The 13,603-nt window shown below is 45.1% G+C and overlaps 1 protein-coding gene across 2 annotated transcripts in view; it reads right to left on the bottom strand.

The window, feature by feature from the left end:
* The window catches only part of LOC308605912 (uncharacterized protein), a 94,048-nt gene that overhangs the window by 38,480 nt on the left and 41,965 nt on the right, over positions 1 to 13,603 (bottom strand). The window contains exon 1 of one of the 2 annotated variants that reach the window (XM_081216247.1): positions 7,391 to 7,421. The exons of the other annotated variant lie outside the window; for it this stretch is intronic. Within the exon in view, the coding sequence (XP_081072373.1) occupies positions 7,391 to 7,405 (15 nt within the window). The 5' untranslated portion in view covers positions 7,406 to 7,421. Of the gene's footprint in view, positions 1 to 7,390; positions 7,422 to 13,603 lie in introns of those variants that run through there. 2 annotated transcript variants of the gene reach the window in all.

Below are 13,603 nucleotides of genomic sequence, written 5' to 3'. Positions count from 1 at the left end.
AAATTTCACTCCCTAGAAGCATGTCTTTCAAAAGCAACTTTCAAAGGCAAAATCATGCAAACTTAGGAGAATATTAAATCAGAAAGAATATATATTTCCTGACTAAGTACAGCAATAAGAAAGGAAAAAAATATAAGATACGGGGTTCAGATATTATGGGTCCTTGACATGGAATCATGAGCTCAACCCATAGAGTCCAAGATAAAGCCGGAAAGATTCATATCTTCTCCCCATGTAGGACTGGGGATTAAAACAAGGATCTCTCTGTCCACCGTCTTTAGAGTTTCCCTAAATTACAATAACAGAAGATCTAATGTACCTCCCTATTACACACATCCCTGATGGGTGTGGCAAAGTCAGAACAGAAGAAATGGCCGATGGATCTAAACAAGCAGACAGGGCTTGAGAAAGCTCCATGCAGGTTCTGAGGTGCCAGATGGAATGAAACAGCAAGCAGTGTTTTCCCATCTTACAATTAGATCTTCTATAAAACATCAGATGGGGGTGTAATCCAGAAAGGCCCAGGGACTGGAGTCTGGAGGCATCAGCTCTGATCTATATGGACTGAAAACTGAGCATTCAAGAGAATCAAATCTAAAAGGAGAGATGAGAGAGCAAGAGACCCCTTTATTTTAAAAGTTTCCAGTCGGGGGCTTCCCTCGTGGCGCAGCGGTTGAGGGTCCGCCTGCCGATGCAGGGGACACGGGTTTGTGCCCCAGTCCGGGAGGATCCCACATGCCGCAGAGCTTGCGCATCCGGAGCCTGTGCTCCACAACGGGGGAGGCCACAACAGTGAGAGGCCCGCATACTGCAAAAAAAAAAAAAAAAAAAAAAGCTTCCAGTTGGGTGTTTTAAATATTTAAGCACTGGAAAAAACTCCTGGTGTATCATGAAGCGGGCAGACCATCTAAAGAAATGGCACATTTAAACTCCTGAGGCCTGAGACATCAAGGCATTGAGTTCAGTTAAGCAAGGCATGGGATTCCAAAAGGCAAATAAGGGTAAATGCAAAGATACCCTCCCAACATTTGGAGGGAAGCTATCCTCACCCACAGAGATCAGGTTCCTGTAGGTCTCCAACATCACGTCCCTGTACAAGGCCCTCTGACCAGGGTCCAGGCATTCCCACTCCTCCTGAGAGAATTCGATGACCACATCATTCAATGTCAACTGACCCTGAAAGAAAAACACATTTCACCAAGTGTGAAAGAGTTTATTTGTGCATTCCACTAATAAAACACTGATTCAGGGGCTTCCCTGGTGGTGCAGTGGCTAAGAATCCGCCTGTCAATGCAAGGGACACGGGTTCGAGCCCTGGTCCGGGAAGATCCCACATGCTGTGGAGCAACTAGGCCAGTGCACCACAACTACTGAGCCTGTGCTCTAGAGCCCGCGAGACACAACTACTAAGCCCGCGTGCCACACTACTGAAGCCCTCACGCCTAGAGCCCATGCTCCACACCAAGAGAAGCCACCACGATGAGAAGCCCACGCACAGCAACGAAGAGTAGCCCCCGCTCGCCGCGACTAGAGAAAGCCCACGCGCAGCAACGAAGACCCAATGCAGCCAAAAATAAATAAATAAAATAAATAAATTTATATATAAAAAAATACTGATTCAAAATTAGAAAATTTATTACTATTATACATTAATTTAACAGGTTAAGAAAAAAACTATCAGGGGCTTCCCTGGTGGCACAGTGGTTGAGAGTACACCTGCCGATGCAGGGGACACGGGTTCGTGCCCCGGTCCGGGAAGATCCCACGTGCCACGGAGCAGCTGAGCCCGTGAGCCATGGCCACTGAGCCTGCGCGTCCGGAGCCTGTGCTCCACAGCGGGAGAGGCCACAACAGTGAGAGGCCCACGTACCGAAAAAAAAAAAAAAAAAGAAAAAAACTATCACAATAGTAAAGTTGAAAACTTACTGGAAAATTAAAAACCATTAAAAAAAAGGAAAAAAATATTGCAATTAAGCAAGAACATTTTGCCAAACATCATGATCAGAAGGAAACATCTGGAGAGAAGTTAACGCTCTTACACTGTTGATGGGAATATAAATTGATGCAGCCATTATGTAAACCAGTGTGGATGTTCATCAATAAATTAAAAATGGAGTTGCTATATGTTCCAGCAATTCCACACCTGGGCATACATCCAGACAAAACTATAATTCAAAAAGATACATGATCCCCTATGTTCATATGATCATTAGTAACAAAATTCAAGACATGGAAACAACCTAAATGTCCACTGACAAATAAATGGATACAGAAGATGTGGCACATATATACAATGGAATATTACTCAGCCATAAAAAGAAACGAAATTGAGCTATTTGTAATGAGGTGGATAGACCTAGAGTCTGTCATACAGAGTGAAGTAAGTCAGAAAGAGAAAGACAAATACCGTATGCTAACACATATATATGGAATTTAAGGGGGAAAAATGTCATGAAGAACCTAGGGGTAAAACAGGAATAAAGACACAGACCTACTTGAGAATGGACTTGAGGATACGGGGAGGGGGAAGGGTAAGCTGTGACAAAGCGAGAGAGAGGCATGGACATATATACACTACCAAACGTAAGGTAGATAGCTAGTGGGAAGCAACTGCATAGCACAGGGAGATCAGCTCGGTGCTTTGTGACTGCCTGGAGGGGTGGGATAGGGAGGGTGACACAAGAGGGAAGGGATATGGGAACAGATGTATATGTATAACTGATTTACTTTGTTATAAAGCAGAAACTAATAAAAAATGTATAAAGTAAAAAAAAAGAAAATGTGGTATATATATACAATGGAATATTACTCAGTCATAAAAAAGAATGAAAGAATGTCATTTGCAGCAACATGGATGGACTTAGAGATTATCATACTAAGTGAAGTAAGTAAAAAGACAAATACCATGTTATCACTTATATGTGGAATCTAAAATATGACATAAATGAACATATTTACGAAACAGAAATAGACTCACAGAGAACAGACTTGTGGTTGCAGGACTGTGGTGGGGGGAGGATTGCAAGTTTGGGATCAGCAGATGCAAACTAGTATATATAGGATGGAGAAACTACAAGGTCCTACTGTAGAGCACAGTGAACTAAATTCAATACCCTGTGATAAAACATAATGGAAAAGAATATGAAAAAGAATATATATGTATAACTGAGTCACTTTGCTATACAGCAGAAATTAACATAACATTGTAAATCAACTATACTTCAATAAAATTTGAGGAAAAAAAAAGAGGGAAATCCTCAATGCATTCCCACTGACATTACAGTGCAGTGAAGGGGGCTGGCCAGGGCTCCTGACTTTCACCACTGTACGGTGTGGCTGAGCAGGGACCACTAGAGGAAGTGACAGGAGGCAAACAGAGAGCAAGAGCAAGACACAGAAACAGCATGTCAGAGAGTTAACACTGTAACATTCACAAATCTAAGGACACAGAAAAGCTAAAAGTGGAAGGATGGAAAAAGATATTACATCCCAGGGCTTCCCTGGTGGCGTAGTGGTTGAGAGTCCGCCTGCCGCTGCAGGGGACACGGGTTCGTGCCCCGGTCTGGGAAGATCCCACATGCCGTGGAGTGGCTGGGCCCGTGAGCCATGGCCTCTGGGCCTGCGCGTCCGGAGCCTGTGCTCCGCAACGGGAGAGGCCACAACAGTGAGAGGCCCACGTACCGCAAAAAAAAAAAAAAAAAAAAAGATATTACATCCCAAAGATAGCAGGGATGACTGCATAATATCAGACAAAATGAATTAAAGAGAAAAATTGACATAAGACAGAAAGGACATTATATTAGCATAAAAAAGGGTAACTCTCCAAGATATAACAATTATAAATATTTAAACACCTAACAGAGTTCCCCTCAATACCCCAGTGTTAAGTACCAATGGAAGCAAAGAGAAGACCAACAGGAAACAGAGCACGTGAACAACACTATAGACTCACAAGACCACAGAGATCACCCCATCCAACAAAAGCAGAAAACACATGCTTCTCAAGCACACATGAAACATTCTCCATCACAGACTACATGTTAGGCCACAAAGCAAACCTTAGCAAATTCAAGAAGGCTCAGATCATAAAAAGTACTTCTCCAAACATAATGAAACCAAACTTCAAAAAGCCAGCAGAAGGAAAACAGAAAAATTTCAAAAATGTAGAAATTAAACAATTCATTTTTAAACCAATACTTGAAAGAAGACAAGGAAACTTTTAAAATATCTAAATGAAAGTAACAACACAACATACGAAAAATTATACAGTCAAGCAGTACAAAAAGGGAAGTCTACACTGCTAAACACCTACAACAAAAAAGAGAAGAGAACACAAATCAGGAATATATTCACTACAAGGAAGGAGAAAAAGAAAAAACTAAACAAAAAGTTACTAGAAAGAAACAGAGAAGAAAGATTAGATGAGAGATAAATGAAACAGAATGTAGGAAAACAAAATAAAAATCAACCAACCAAGAGTTGGTGTTTTAAAACTAGGCAGGAAACAGACTGCAACTGATATCACAGAAATGTTTTTTAAAGGAAGATAAGGGAGAACTATGAACAATAATGCCTACAAATTACATAATCTAGATACAGGTAAATTCTTACAAATGTCAAACCTAACCAGGCCTAATCATTACAAAATAAAAACTTTGAATAGAATTATAACTGGGAGATTCAAGCAGTAATCAAAAATCTCAAACAAGGAAAAACCCAGGACAAGACAGCCTCACTACTGAATTGTACCAAACATGTACAGAAGAACTACCTCTAATCCTGCTAAAATCTTCTTGAATAGTCTCAGAGGGAACACTAGTAAATTCCTTCTATGGAGCCTGCTTAACTCTGATACCAAAGCCAGAAAAAGACGCAAGAAAAGAAAACTACAAAACCAATATCACCCACACATACCGATGCAAAATCCTTAACAAAATATTACAAAATCAAATTCAACAGCACATGAAAATGTATTCAAATCAACACCAAGTACATTTTATTCCTATAATGCAAGGCTGACTCAACACAGAAAAATCAATTAATGTGATGTAACACGTTGACAGAATAAAGGAAAAAAACACATATGATCATCTCAATTGATGCAGAAATAACCCACTTAACAAAATGCAGCAACCTTTCAAGATATAAACCCTCAACAACCAGAAACAGTAAACTATCTCGACATAATAAACACCAAATATGAAAAGAACGCAGCTAACATTATACTCTACAGTCAAAGACTAAAAGGTTTTCCTCTCACATCAGGAGGAAGGCAAGTGTGCACACTCTCTGCTATTCAACAAAGTACTGAAAATCCTACCAAAGCCATTAAATGGAAAAAGAAATCAAAGATACTCAAACTAAAAAAGAATTATCTTGTTTTGTGGGTGACAAGTTTTATACGGACAAACCACAAAGATACCACAAGAAAACAACTATGTTGGGACTTCCCTGATGGCGCAGTGGTGAAGAATCCACCTGCCAATGCAGGGGACACGGGTTTGAGTCCTGGTCCCTGGTTCCTGGTCCGGGAAGTTCTCACATGCCCCAGAGCAACTAAGCCCATGTGCCACAACTACTGAGCCTGTGCTCTAGACCCTGCAAGCCACAACTACTGAGCCCATGTGCCACAACTACTGAAGCCTGTGCGCTCTAGAGCCTATGCTCCATAACAAGAGAAGCCATCGCTGTGAGAAGCCCAAGCACTGCAAGGAAGAGTAGCCCCCGCTAGCCGCAACTAGAGAAAGCCTGCGCAAAGCAACGAAGACCCAACGCAGCCTTAAATAAATAAATAAATAAATAAAATTTTAAAAAGAAAAAAAACCCCAACTATGTCAAAAAATATGTTTAGAAAAGTTGGATAAAAAAATTAACATGCAAAAATCAGACAAATTTCTATATGGAATGAAAAATGTCAAAAAAAATTAAGAAAACAATCCAATTAACTACAGCATTAAAAAGTACAGCATATGGGGCTTCCCTGGTGGCGCAGTGGTTGAGAGTCCGCCTGCCGATGCAGGGGACACGGGTTCGTGCCCCTATCCCGGAAGATCCCACATGCCGCGGAGCGGCTGGGCCCGCGAGCCATGGCCGCGGAGCCTGTGTGTCCGGAGCCTGTGCTCCGCAACGGGAGAGGCCACAGCAGTGAGAGGCCCGCGTACAGCAAAAAAAAAAAAAAAAAAAAAAAAAGTACAGCATACTTAGGAATAAATTAGCCAAGGAGGTAAAACACTTGTACACTGAAAACTATAAAACTTGTTAAAAGTAATCCAAGAAGATACACACAAATAGGAAGATATCGTGTACGCATGCACTGGAAGACTTAATATTCTTAAAATGACCACAGTCCCAAAGTGTTCTATAGATACAGTAGAATCCCTGTCAAAATTCCAATGGCAATATCTGCAGTGACAGAAAAAAACATGGTAAAAAACATGCTAAGAGAATCTCAAAGGACCCAAAATGGCCAAAATACTCTTGAAACAGGAAGGAGATGGAGAAGGCCCTTTTTGAGTATCAAAGCATTACATACAAATTAATCAAGATGGTGTGGTACTGGCATGAACACAGACACACAAAGCAAAGGAACAGAACAGAATGCTCACAGATAATCCTTGGCATGTATGTAACATGTACTCACAAGGGTGGTAAGACTACACAAGGGAAAAAGGACAGTCTCAGTAACAAATGCTGCTGGGAAACTGGATATCTACCAGAAAAAGAATAAAGTAGGAACCTTGCTTGCATAAAACAGAAAAACTTTTCTGTCATGAAAAAGGCAATCAACAGAGTATAAAGACAACCCCTGAGAAATGGAGGGGAAGAAAGTGACTTGAAGAATCCAGAGAATTTTTTTGATTTCGTAGTTTAAAATCGATGATGGAATAAAACGCCCTCTATCACCGATGTCTCTTTCTGAACTTACCATTCCATTTTCCAATCATTCAGATTTTGAAGTCAGTGACTCACTCATTTAGCTTCTAGTGTATTATAAAAAAAATCAGAACAAATTTCTTGTTATTGTTCAGTTTTCCAGAATTTACCAAGTATTGTGCATATTCAGATGATTCCATTAACAGGATAGGTCACGGAATTTACAAAGAGCGGACAGTGAATTCAGACGAAGCCCTGTAACAATACCTGCTGCCCAATAGCACGGAGACCCCATCCACAATCCATAGGTGTGAAGCCCTGCCTGAGACAATGTCCACTGGAACCTCAGAGGAGATGAAATCTAAGTGGACATGACAGGGACTGAGGGAAGGCACTAGATAAAGGTGAATGTACAGGTGTCAGGAAGGATACCTCAGAGTGAGACAAGATTAGCAAGTCCAGTTGAGGGCACTTCAGAAAGGAAAGACTGAAGAATCAACTGAGAATATGACTTTACCTCAGAAAGAGCCATTCCTGACTCCTTTTCTTTTCCTTCTCTTAAGGGCTTCTTTGTTAGACAACTGGACTCTTTAAAGGTCTATCCTGAGAGCTGAAAACATGCTGTTTAATGCTTAGAATCAACACACCCCCTTCCTGAGTCACCACCACACACACAGGGAAGCCCTCACCATGTGGAACAGACAGTCCTCTGCTGCCCACTGTCCCAGGAGGGGCTCAGGACAGTAACTCCCACACAGAGACCAACAAGGGAGTTTCCCCACACTTTCCATCAGATCACGCTCCCCTCCTGGCGAGGCCCTCACGTACCCAGCAGCAGCGGGCACCTCAGCTGGACCCGACGATCCCCTGCAGGTCACAGACCAGCCCTGATCCATCCCCACGCAGAGCAGGGCCCTCAGCCTCAGCCCAGATCTCAGCCCTCGGGAATGGGGGGACCCGGAGCCATGATGCTTAGTGATGGATCCAGATTGGAGCATCCTGGGGCACTTAAAGGATTACTGATGTTGGGCCCCATCCATACTATTGGAAAGCAACCCTCTTGTTATATGAAGGGGATATATGAAGATGCCTTACTCAAATCAATGTGAAGTCTGGGTGGAGCACCACCTAGAGGAGGTGAGCCCAGCACACCCACCACGTTCTTTTTTTCCCAAGCTCTATTAATGTATAATTGATGAATAAACATGGTGTACATATAAGATATACAATGTGATTGTTTGGCAGATATATACACTGTGTAATAATTATCACAAAAATTACACATGAAGGCACCCAAGGACCCACTAAACCTAAGATACCATATTTTCATTTACAATGATTCCAGCCCAAACACGGTCATCTCCAAAACCTACTAATTAAAAGAGACACATGCAATAATGCACATGCCACAGTCAGACCACAACCTCTCCCAATGAAATGGCCCAAATTCTCCACTGTATCCTTCAAAGTGCATCTGAAATGGTCTTCACTTACACAATAAAATGCTCAAAAATACCAAAGGTAACCCACAAAATGATCTCTAAAATTTTCTGTGTATCACTTTAAGGGTTGCACGATGATTCTCCCACTCTCAAAAGACCCAACATGAGTCAATGTACAGAGTGGATTCTGTGGGGCACCCTATAGATCCATTCCCTCAGGACCATGGTGTCCATCCACCTGTACCCAGAGCATGCTGTTCGCACAGCTCAGGTCGTATCTCTAAGAGCATAGAAGGAAAACGTTTGTCTTTCTAAACCCACTGCCTTCATTCCTACTCAGGTGTGACCATGAGTTATTCAATGTAAACAATGCATGCAATCCGCAGTCTCAGCATCTATGTCCCAGGGAAACTGAGCTAGGACTTTATGGCAATTCAGTTTGTGTAATGAAGCCCACAACTACACATACCACCTCAAGGTGCTCCAACCACAATTAAGACACCCCTTTCAGGGCTTCCCTGGTGGCGCAGTGGTTGAGAGTCCGCCTGCCGATGCAGGGGACACGGGTTCGTGCCCCGGTCCGGGAAGATCCCACATGCCGCAGAGCCGCTGGGCCCGTGAGCCATGGCCGCTGAGCCTGCGCATCCGGAGCCTGTGCTCCGCAAGGGGAGAGGCCACAACAGTGAGAGGCCCGCATACCGCAAAAAAAAAAAAGACATCCCTTTCAAACAGCTCTCCAGATGCCTTGACCCCACAAGGGACAGGTGCCCACACCATTCACTTGGCTCACCTTGAAGCTCACACTGGCTGCCACATCCCTCCTGAAGACCCCTACAGGCTCCACACACTTATGGGCAAACAGGGCTAAAAGGCACAAGGACCTCTCAGCAAAGCCATTGCAACAGGAATACACACAAGCTGCCACCCAAAGGACACTGGCCATTCATTATGAAGGTCAAGAAGTTGGCCAGCCTGGGAAAACTGACCAACAATTGGGAACGTCATGAAGTCCAGCTACAAAGGCATTTGAGTTCATTTCTGGAGACTCAAAGCAGACAGTCCCCAAGTTTCTTGACTCCTGTTCTACCCACTCACAGGTAATTAAAAGATACTCTAGCTCTTTGAGGGAGGCCTCCTTCATGCCCCATTAGGCTCCAGACTTCTGCCCACCCTTAGCACAGTGAAACCACGATCCTGGACTCTGAGCAGATGAACTGCTGGAAGGCAAGGCTCCTGTACAAGGTGGCGACTGGTCACCTGATGTGCACAGCCTGGAACACCTGGGGGCTAAAGCAGAGCGCTGACACAGCTGACTAAACGTGGGAACACGTCACCCACTGCTTGAGGACACCAGTTGTGCAGGACTTCTTAGGCCTCCCTACATCTTTTTGCTCTTGAGTTATTAAACAGACACGTAAGGTAAGGATCAATTAGAGTGGAAATGTCCAAAACCAGTGTGAGACCCATCCTCATTACCTGCCCTGGCACCTTGATATTTCCTGAGGCGTACTCAGCCCAATCGATAATCCTAGCCTTGAAAACATCCCCAGAGTGAGGTGTTGCAGTGACCCTGTGTCCTTCAATGGAGGTTAAGCAGGAAAGACTAAAAATAATCAATACACAAAGTATGTTTCTGTTGAGGGTGACTGATACAGAGGCAATAAAACCTGGGTAATTTCACAGAGGTTGTCGGAGGAAGGGGAAGGGGACACATCTCTGAAGTAATAAGATGTGGAGGACAAAGGGCCTGAGCCATGGTGACTTAAAGGCCAACCGTAAGAACAGGAACTAAGATCTGAGAACAGAAAACGTGTTGGGGTTTGGGAACAGAAAAAAGGTGAATGTGTCCGGGGCAGAGTGAACCATGAGGAAACGGTCACTTCCCAAGATGAGGCTGGAGACACTGGCAGGGCCCTGAGCATGATACAGGGCTGTGCAGACACAGTGAGGAGACTGGACTTTGCCGTAAAGACAAATAACAGCCGGCGGAGATATGAGTGCCAGCACTGACTGAACTCTCTTCAAATTTAAACTTTCTGCAGAGAAATACATCTCACTATGGTCACTTTAACTCTGAGCCTATGTTCTTGTGTCCTTTCTAGGGTTTGTTTTACTTTTACATTCTGGGATGACTGTGACCCATTTAAATTTCTAAATACAACTAGACAACTCTCTTCAAAAATAATTGCCACACACGGTGGGTGGGGGTGGGAGGTGGGGAGGGATGATGGGAGATTCAGATTGACATATACACACTACAATGTATAAAATATATAACTAATGAGAACATACAGTATAGCACAGGGAAGGCTATACAGTATGTTCTCAATGCTCTGTGGTGACCCAGATGGGAAGGAAATCCAAACAAGAGGGGATATGTATACATATGGCTGATTCACTTTGCCGTACATCAGAATCCGACAGTAAAGAAACTATACTCCAAGTAAAAAGTGCTACTTGTACTTTTTATTAAAACTTTATCCAGGGCTTCCCTGGTGGCGCAGTGGTTGAGAGTCCACCTGCCAATGCAGGGGACACGGGTTCGTGCCCCGGTCTGGGAGGATCCCGCGTGCCGCGGAGCGGCTGGGCCCGTGAGCCATGGCCGCTGAGCCTGCGCGTCTGGAGCCTGTGCTCCGCAACGGGAGAGGCCACAACAGTGAGGGGCCCGCGTACTACAAAAAAAAAAAAAAACTTTATCCATAAAATAAGACTATAATGATACATACTAAAAGGTTAATACCATCTTTTTTGAGTGGGATTAGAAATGATGTCCATTTTCTTCTTTTTGTCTATTCTCACATGGGCTTGATATTACCTTTGCAATAAACATATACTCAAAGAAAAAGAACTGTCACACACAGACACACACCCAATTTCACCAATGAATTCAGGGGTTAAGTGTTGCTCAGACTGAGAATTTCTGGTCTAGTCTCTCATCTCTATGCTACGAGTGGGCTCCCTGAGGCCCAGAGGGGACACATTTCAGAGAAGGTCTGAATTGACTGAACAGAATCAGGTGGAAATGAATTCCGAAAAGGTCACCCGAAGGGCCTCTTCCTTTAAAGAGGTACCACGTGCTGACAGTTTTTTCTTACCCAGTCCTCGACCCCCTGACAAGAACTGTAAGGGGGTGAAGGACGAGTGTCTGAGTCAAGTCACTGCCCCGTGGCTGACTAGGAACTGAATATGGAAGTCATCTTATGATTCAAATAATCACAAAATGCACAAACCTTATAGCCAGTTTTTCGATTCTGATCCTTGTCTATGTAAGTCAAACAAACAAAATTTACATTTATTAGATTTTAAAGCCAGAAATCGCGACTTAATATATATCGTGATTATTTATATCACGACTTAACTGTCCACATCCAAAGAACTCACCACCCGTCTGGACCCTGTTTCTCCCTTGTAGCTGCACTACTACATCTTCACATTTCATTAGGTGTATCTGTCTCCCTATTTCTTTGTGTCCAACTTTCTCTTCCCCTCCGCTCTCCTGCTGTGCCTGCCCTCCTCTCTGTCTCCTCCCTCACGCCTGCCCTGCCCCACTCTGCGACCTGTTCCCCCTCCTGTTGCTCTCTCCGCCCAACCTTTCTGACCGTCCTAAATATCCGTATCTTTCTGCATCTTTCTTCCCGATCTCAGCCCCCTCTCTCATCCCCTGGTTACGGCGTTTCCATCCCGGCCACAGTCCCTTCCGCCCCACTCTGTGGCACCACCAGGTGGCTGTACTTCCCATCGGCTCTCTCTTCCTCTGCTCTTCTAGTTCTTAGTTGTTCCTCTCTTGCTCTCCCAGAGCCACTTGGCTCTGAAGGCCAAGGTTCAAACTCCGTTCTCTCCGGCCACTCTCTGCGTGAAGTGCCTCGCCACTGTACGGTCCTCCCTTCTACTGGTGATCCAGGGCCCCTCTTCCCACGCTGCTGTGCCATGGGTTCTCTCCCGTTCCTTCAACGTCTCAGTTATTCCTACTTCTCTGTCAGTCGCTCCGTCTCCACTCCTTACTTCCCATCGCCCACGTGTTTCCAGAAATGGCGACTGAATAACATACCCGCCTACCGGAAAAGAGATATTTTCCAGCGGGTGGAATTCGGGAAGAAACAACACTGGGTGTCACACGTCTGGCCCAGGTCACCTCCCCCTTCGCGGGGTGAGGGGAAGGGCTGACTACGAACGGGAGGCCGGGGGAGCAGAAGGACCGGCCTGTGGAGACGCGAGGGCAGAGGCGCTGGGAGGGAGGGAGGGGGTCTGAGAGGGGCGGGCTCTGCAGAACCCCAGGACCGGGGAGAGGACGCGGCCTCTTTGGGAGCGGGACGGCCAGCGCTGCCCTCCAGGGGCCGAGAGGGCGAGGCTGGGGGCGCGAAACCACCTCGCGGAAGAGGACGTTACGGGGTGGGCCTGGGGGTGGGGCGGGTCACTGTAAGTTTGAAGCAGGAAAACGGCGCTAAGACTGTGTCTACGTGGACTGAAGGCCGTAAAGCGAAGGGCAAGGACCAGCCTCAAAGCGATTTCAAACCCAAAGGAAAACATACCCGCCCTCTAACGGCGACGTCTGGATCTATTAGGTAGGAGGCCGGATGCTGGGATTTACGGTTCATAGTAACTCCGAAGCCAGTACGTTGCAGTACGAGGAACAGCGAAGCATAGATCTTCACTAGCGATGGGCAACTTCCCTCTGCATCTTACCTCGTACCGTGACCTTCAAAACTCGGCCCCCGTTTGCGGTTCCGCAGGTAACTACTAATTCGGGGGAGAGGCGGGGCTTCCGGGGCGGGACCTGGGCGGAGCGCTGTGTGCGAGAGGCGGGGCGAGGAGAAAGCCCAGACGCTGGGATGGCCGGAGGGCGGGGCTGGGAGCAGCGAGCAGGGCAGTCACTTTCATCAAAAACTAAGACGTTTCCTCTCAAGAACGGTTTAAATAAAAAGCTCCCCCACTCCACCCCACAACAGGTTGCTCTAAAATCCCGTTAGTGAGGCTGAAGCAATTCAGAGCTCTGGAAACTTGGGTCTCCAAGTGGTAGCTGTGGGGCGGTGACTGGAGCCTGGAACATTTCCTGCAGTTAGAACTAATAAAAGCAATTCAGAAAACAAGAGCTGGACTTGTCTTTCTATTACAAACTAGAATGACAGAATTAACAAAACTCTGGGTAGAATGGGCTTTTTCACACTGAAAACTCTACAGAACATTCTGTTTCTATTCCTTGCTCACTCAGGAAGCCAAACTCAACTGCTCGGCTCATTTCCAGACAATCAGGGACTAGACCTGAGGTGTGAGACTGGTGAACTAAGGCA

Source organism: Mesoplodon bidens, assembly GCF_964165515.1.
Source record: "Mesoplodon bidens genome assembly, chromosome: 18".
In the NCBI taxonomy this organism is placed as follows: Eukaryota; Metazoa; Chordata; class Mammalia; order Artiodactyla; family Ziphiidae; genus Mesoplodon; species Mesoplodon bidens.
This window is presented reverse-complemented; position numbering and strand designations above follow the sequence as displayed.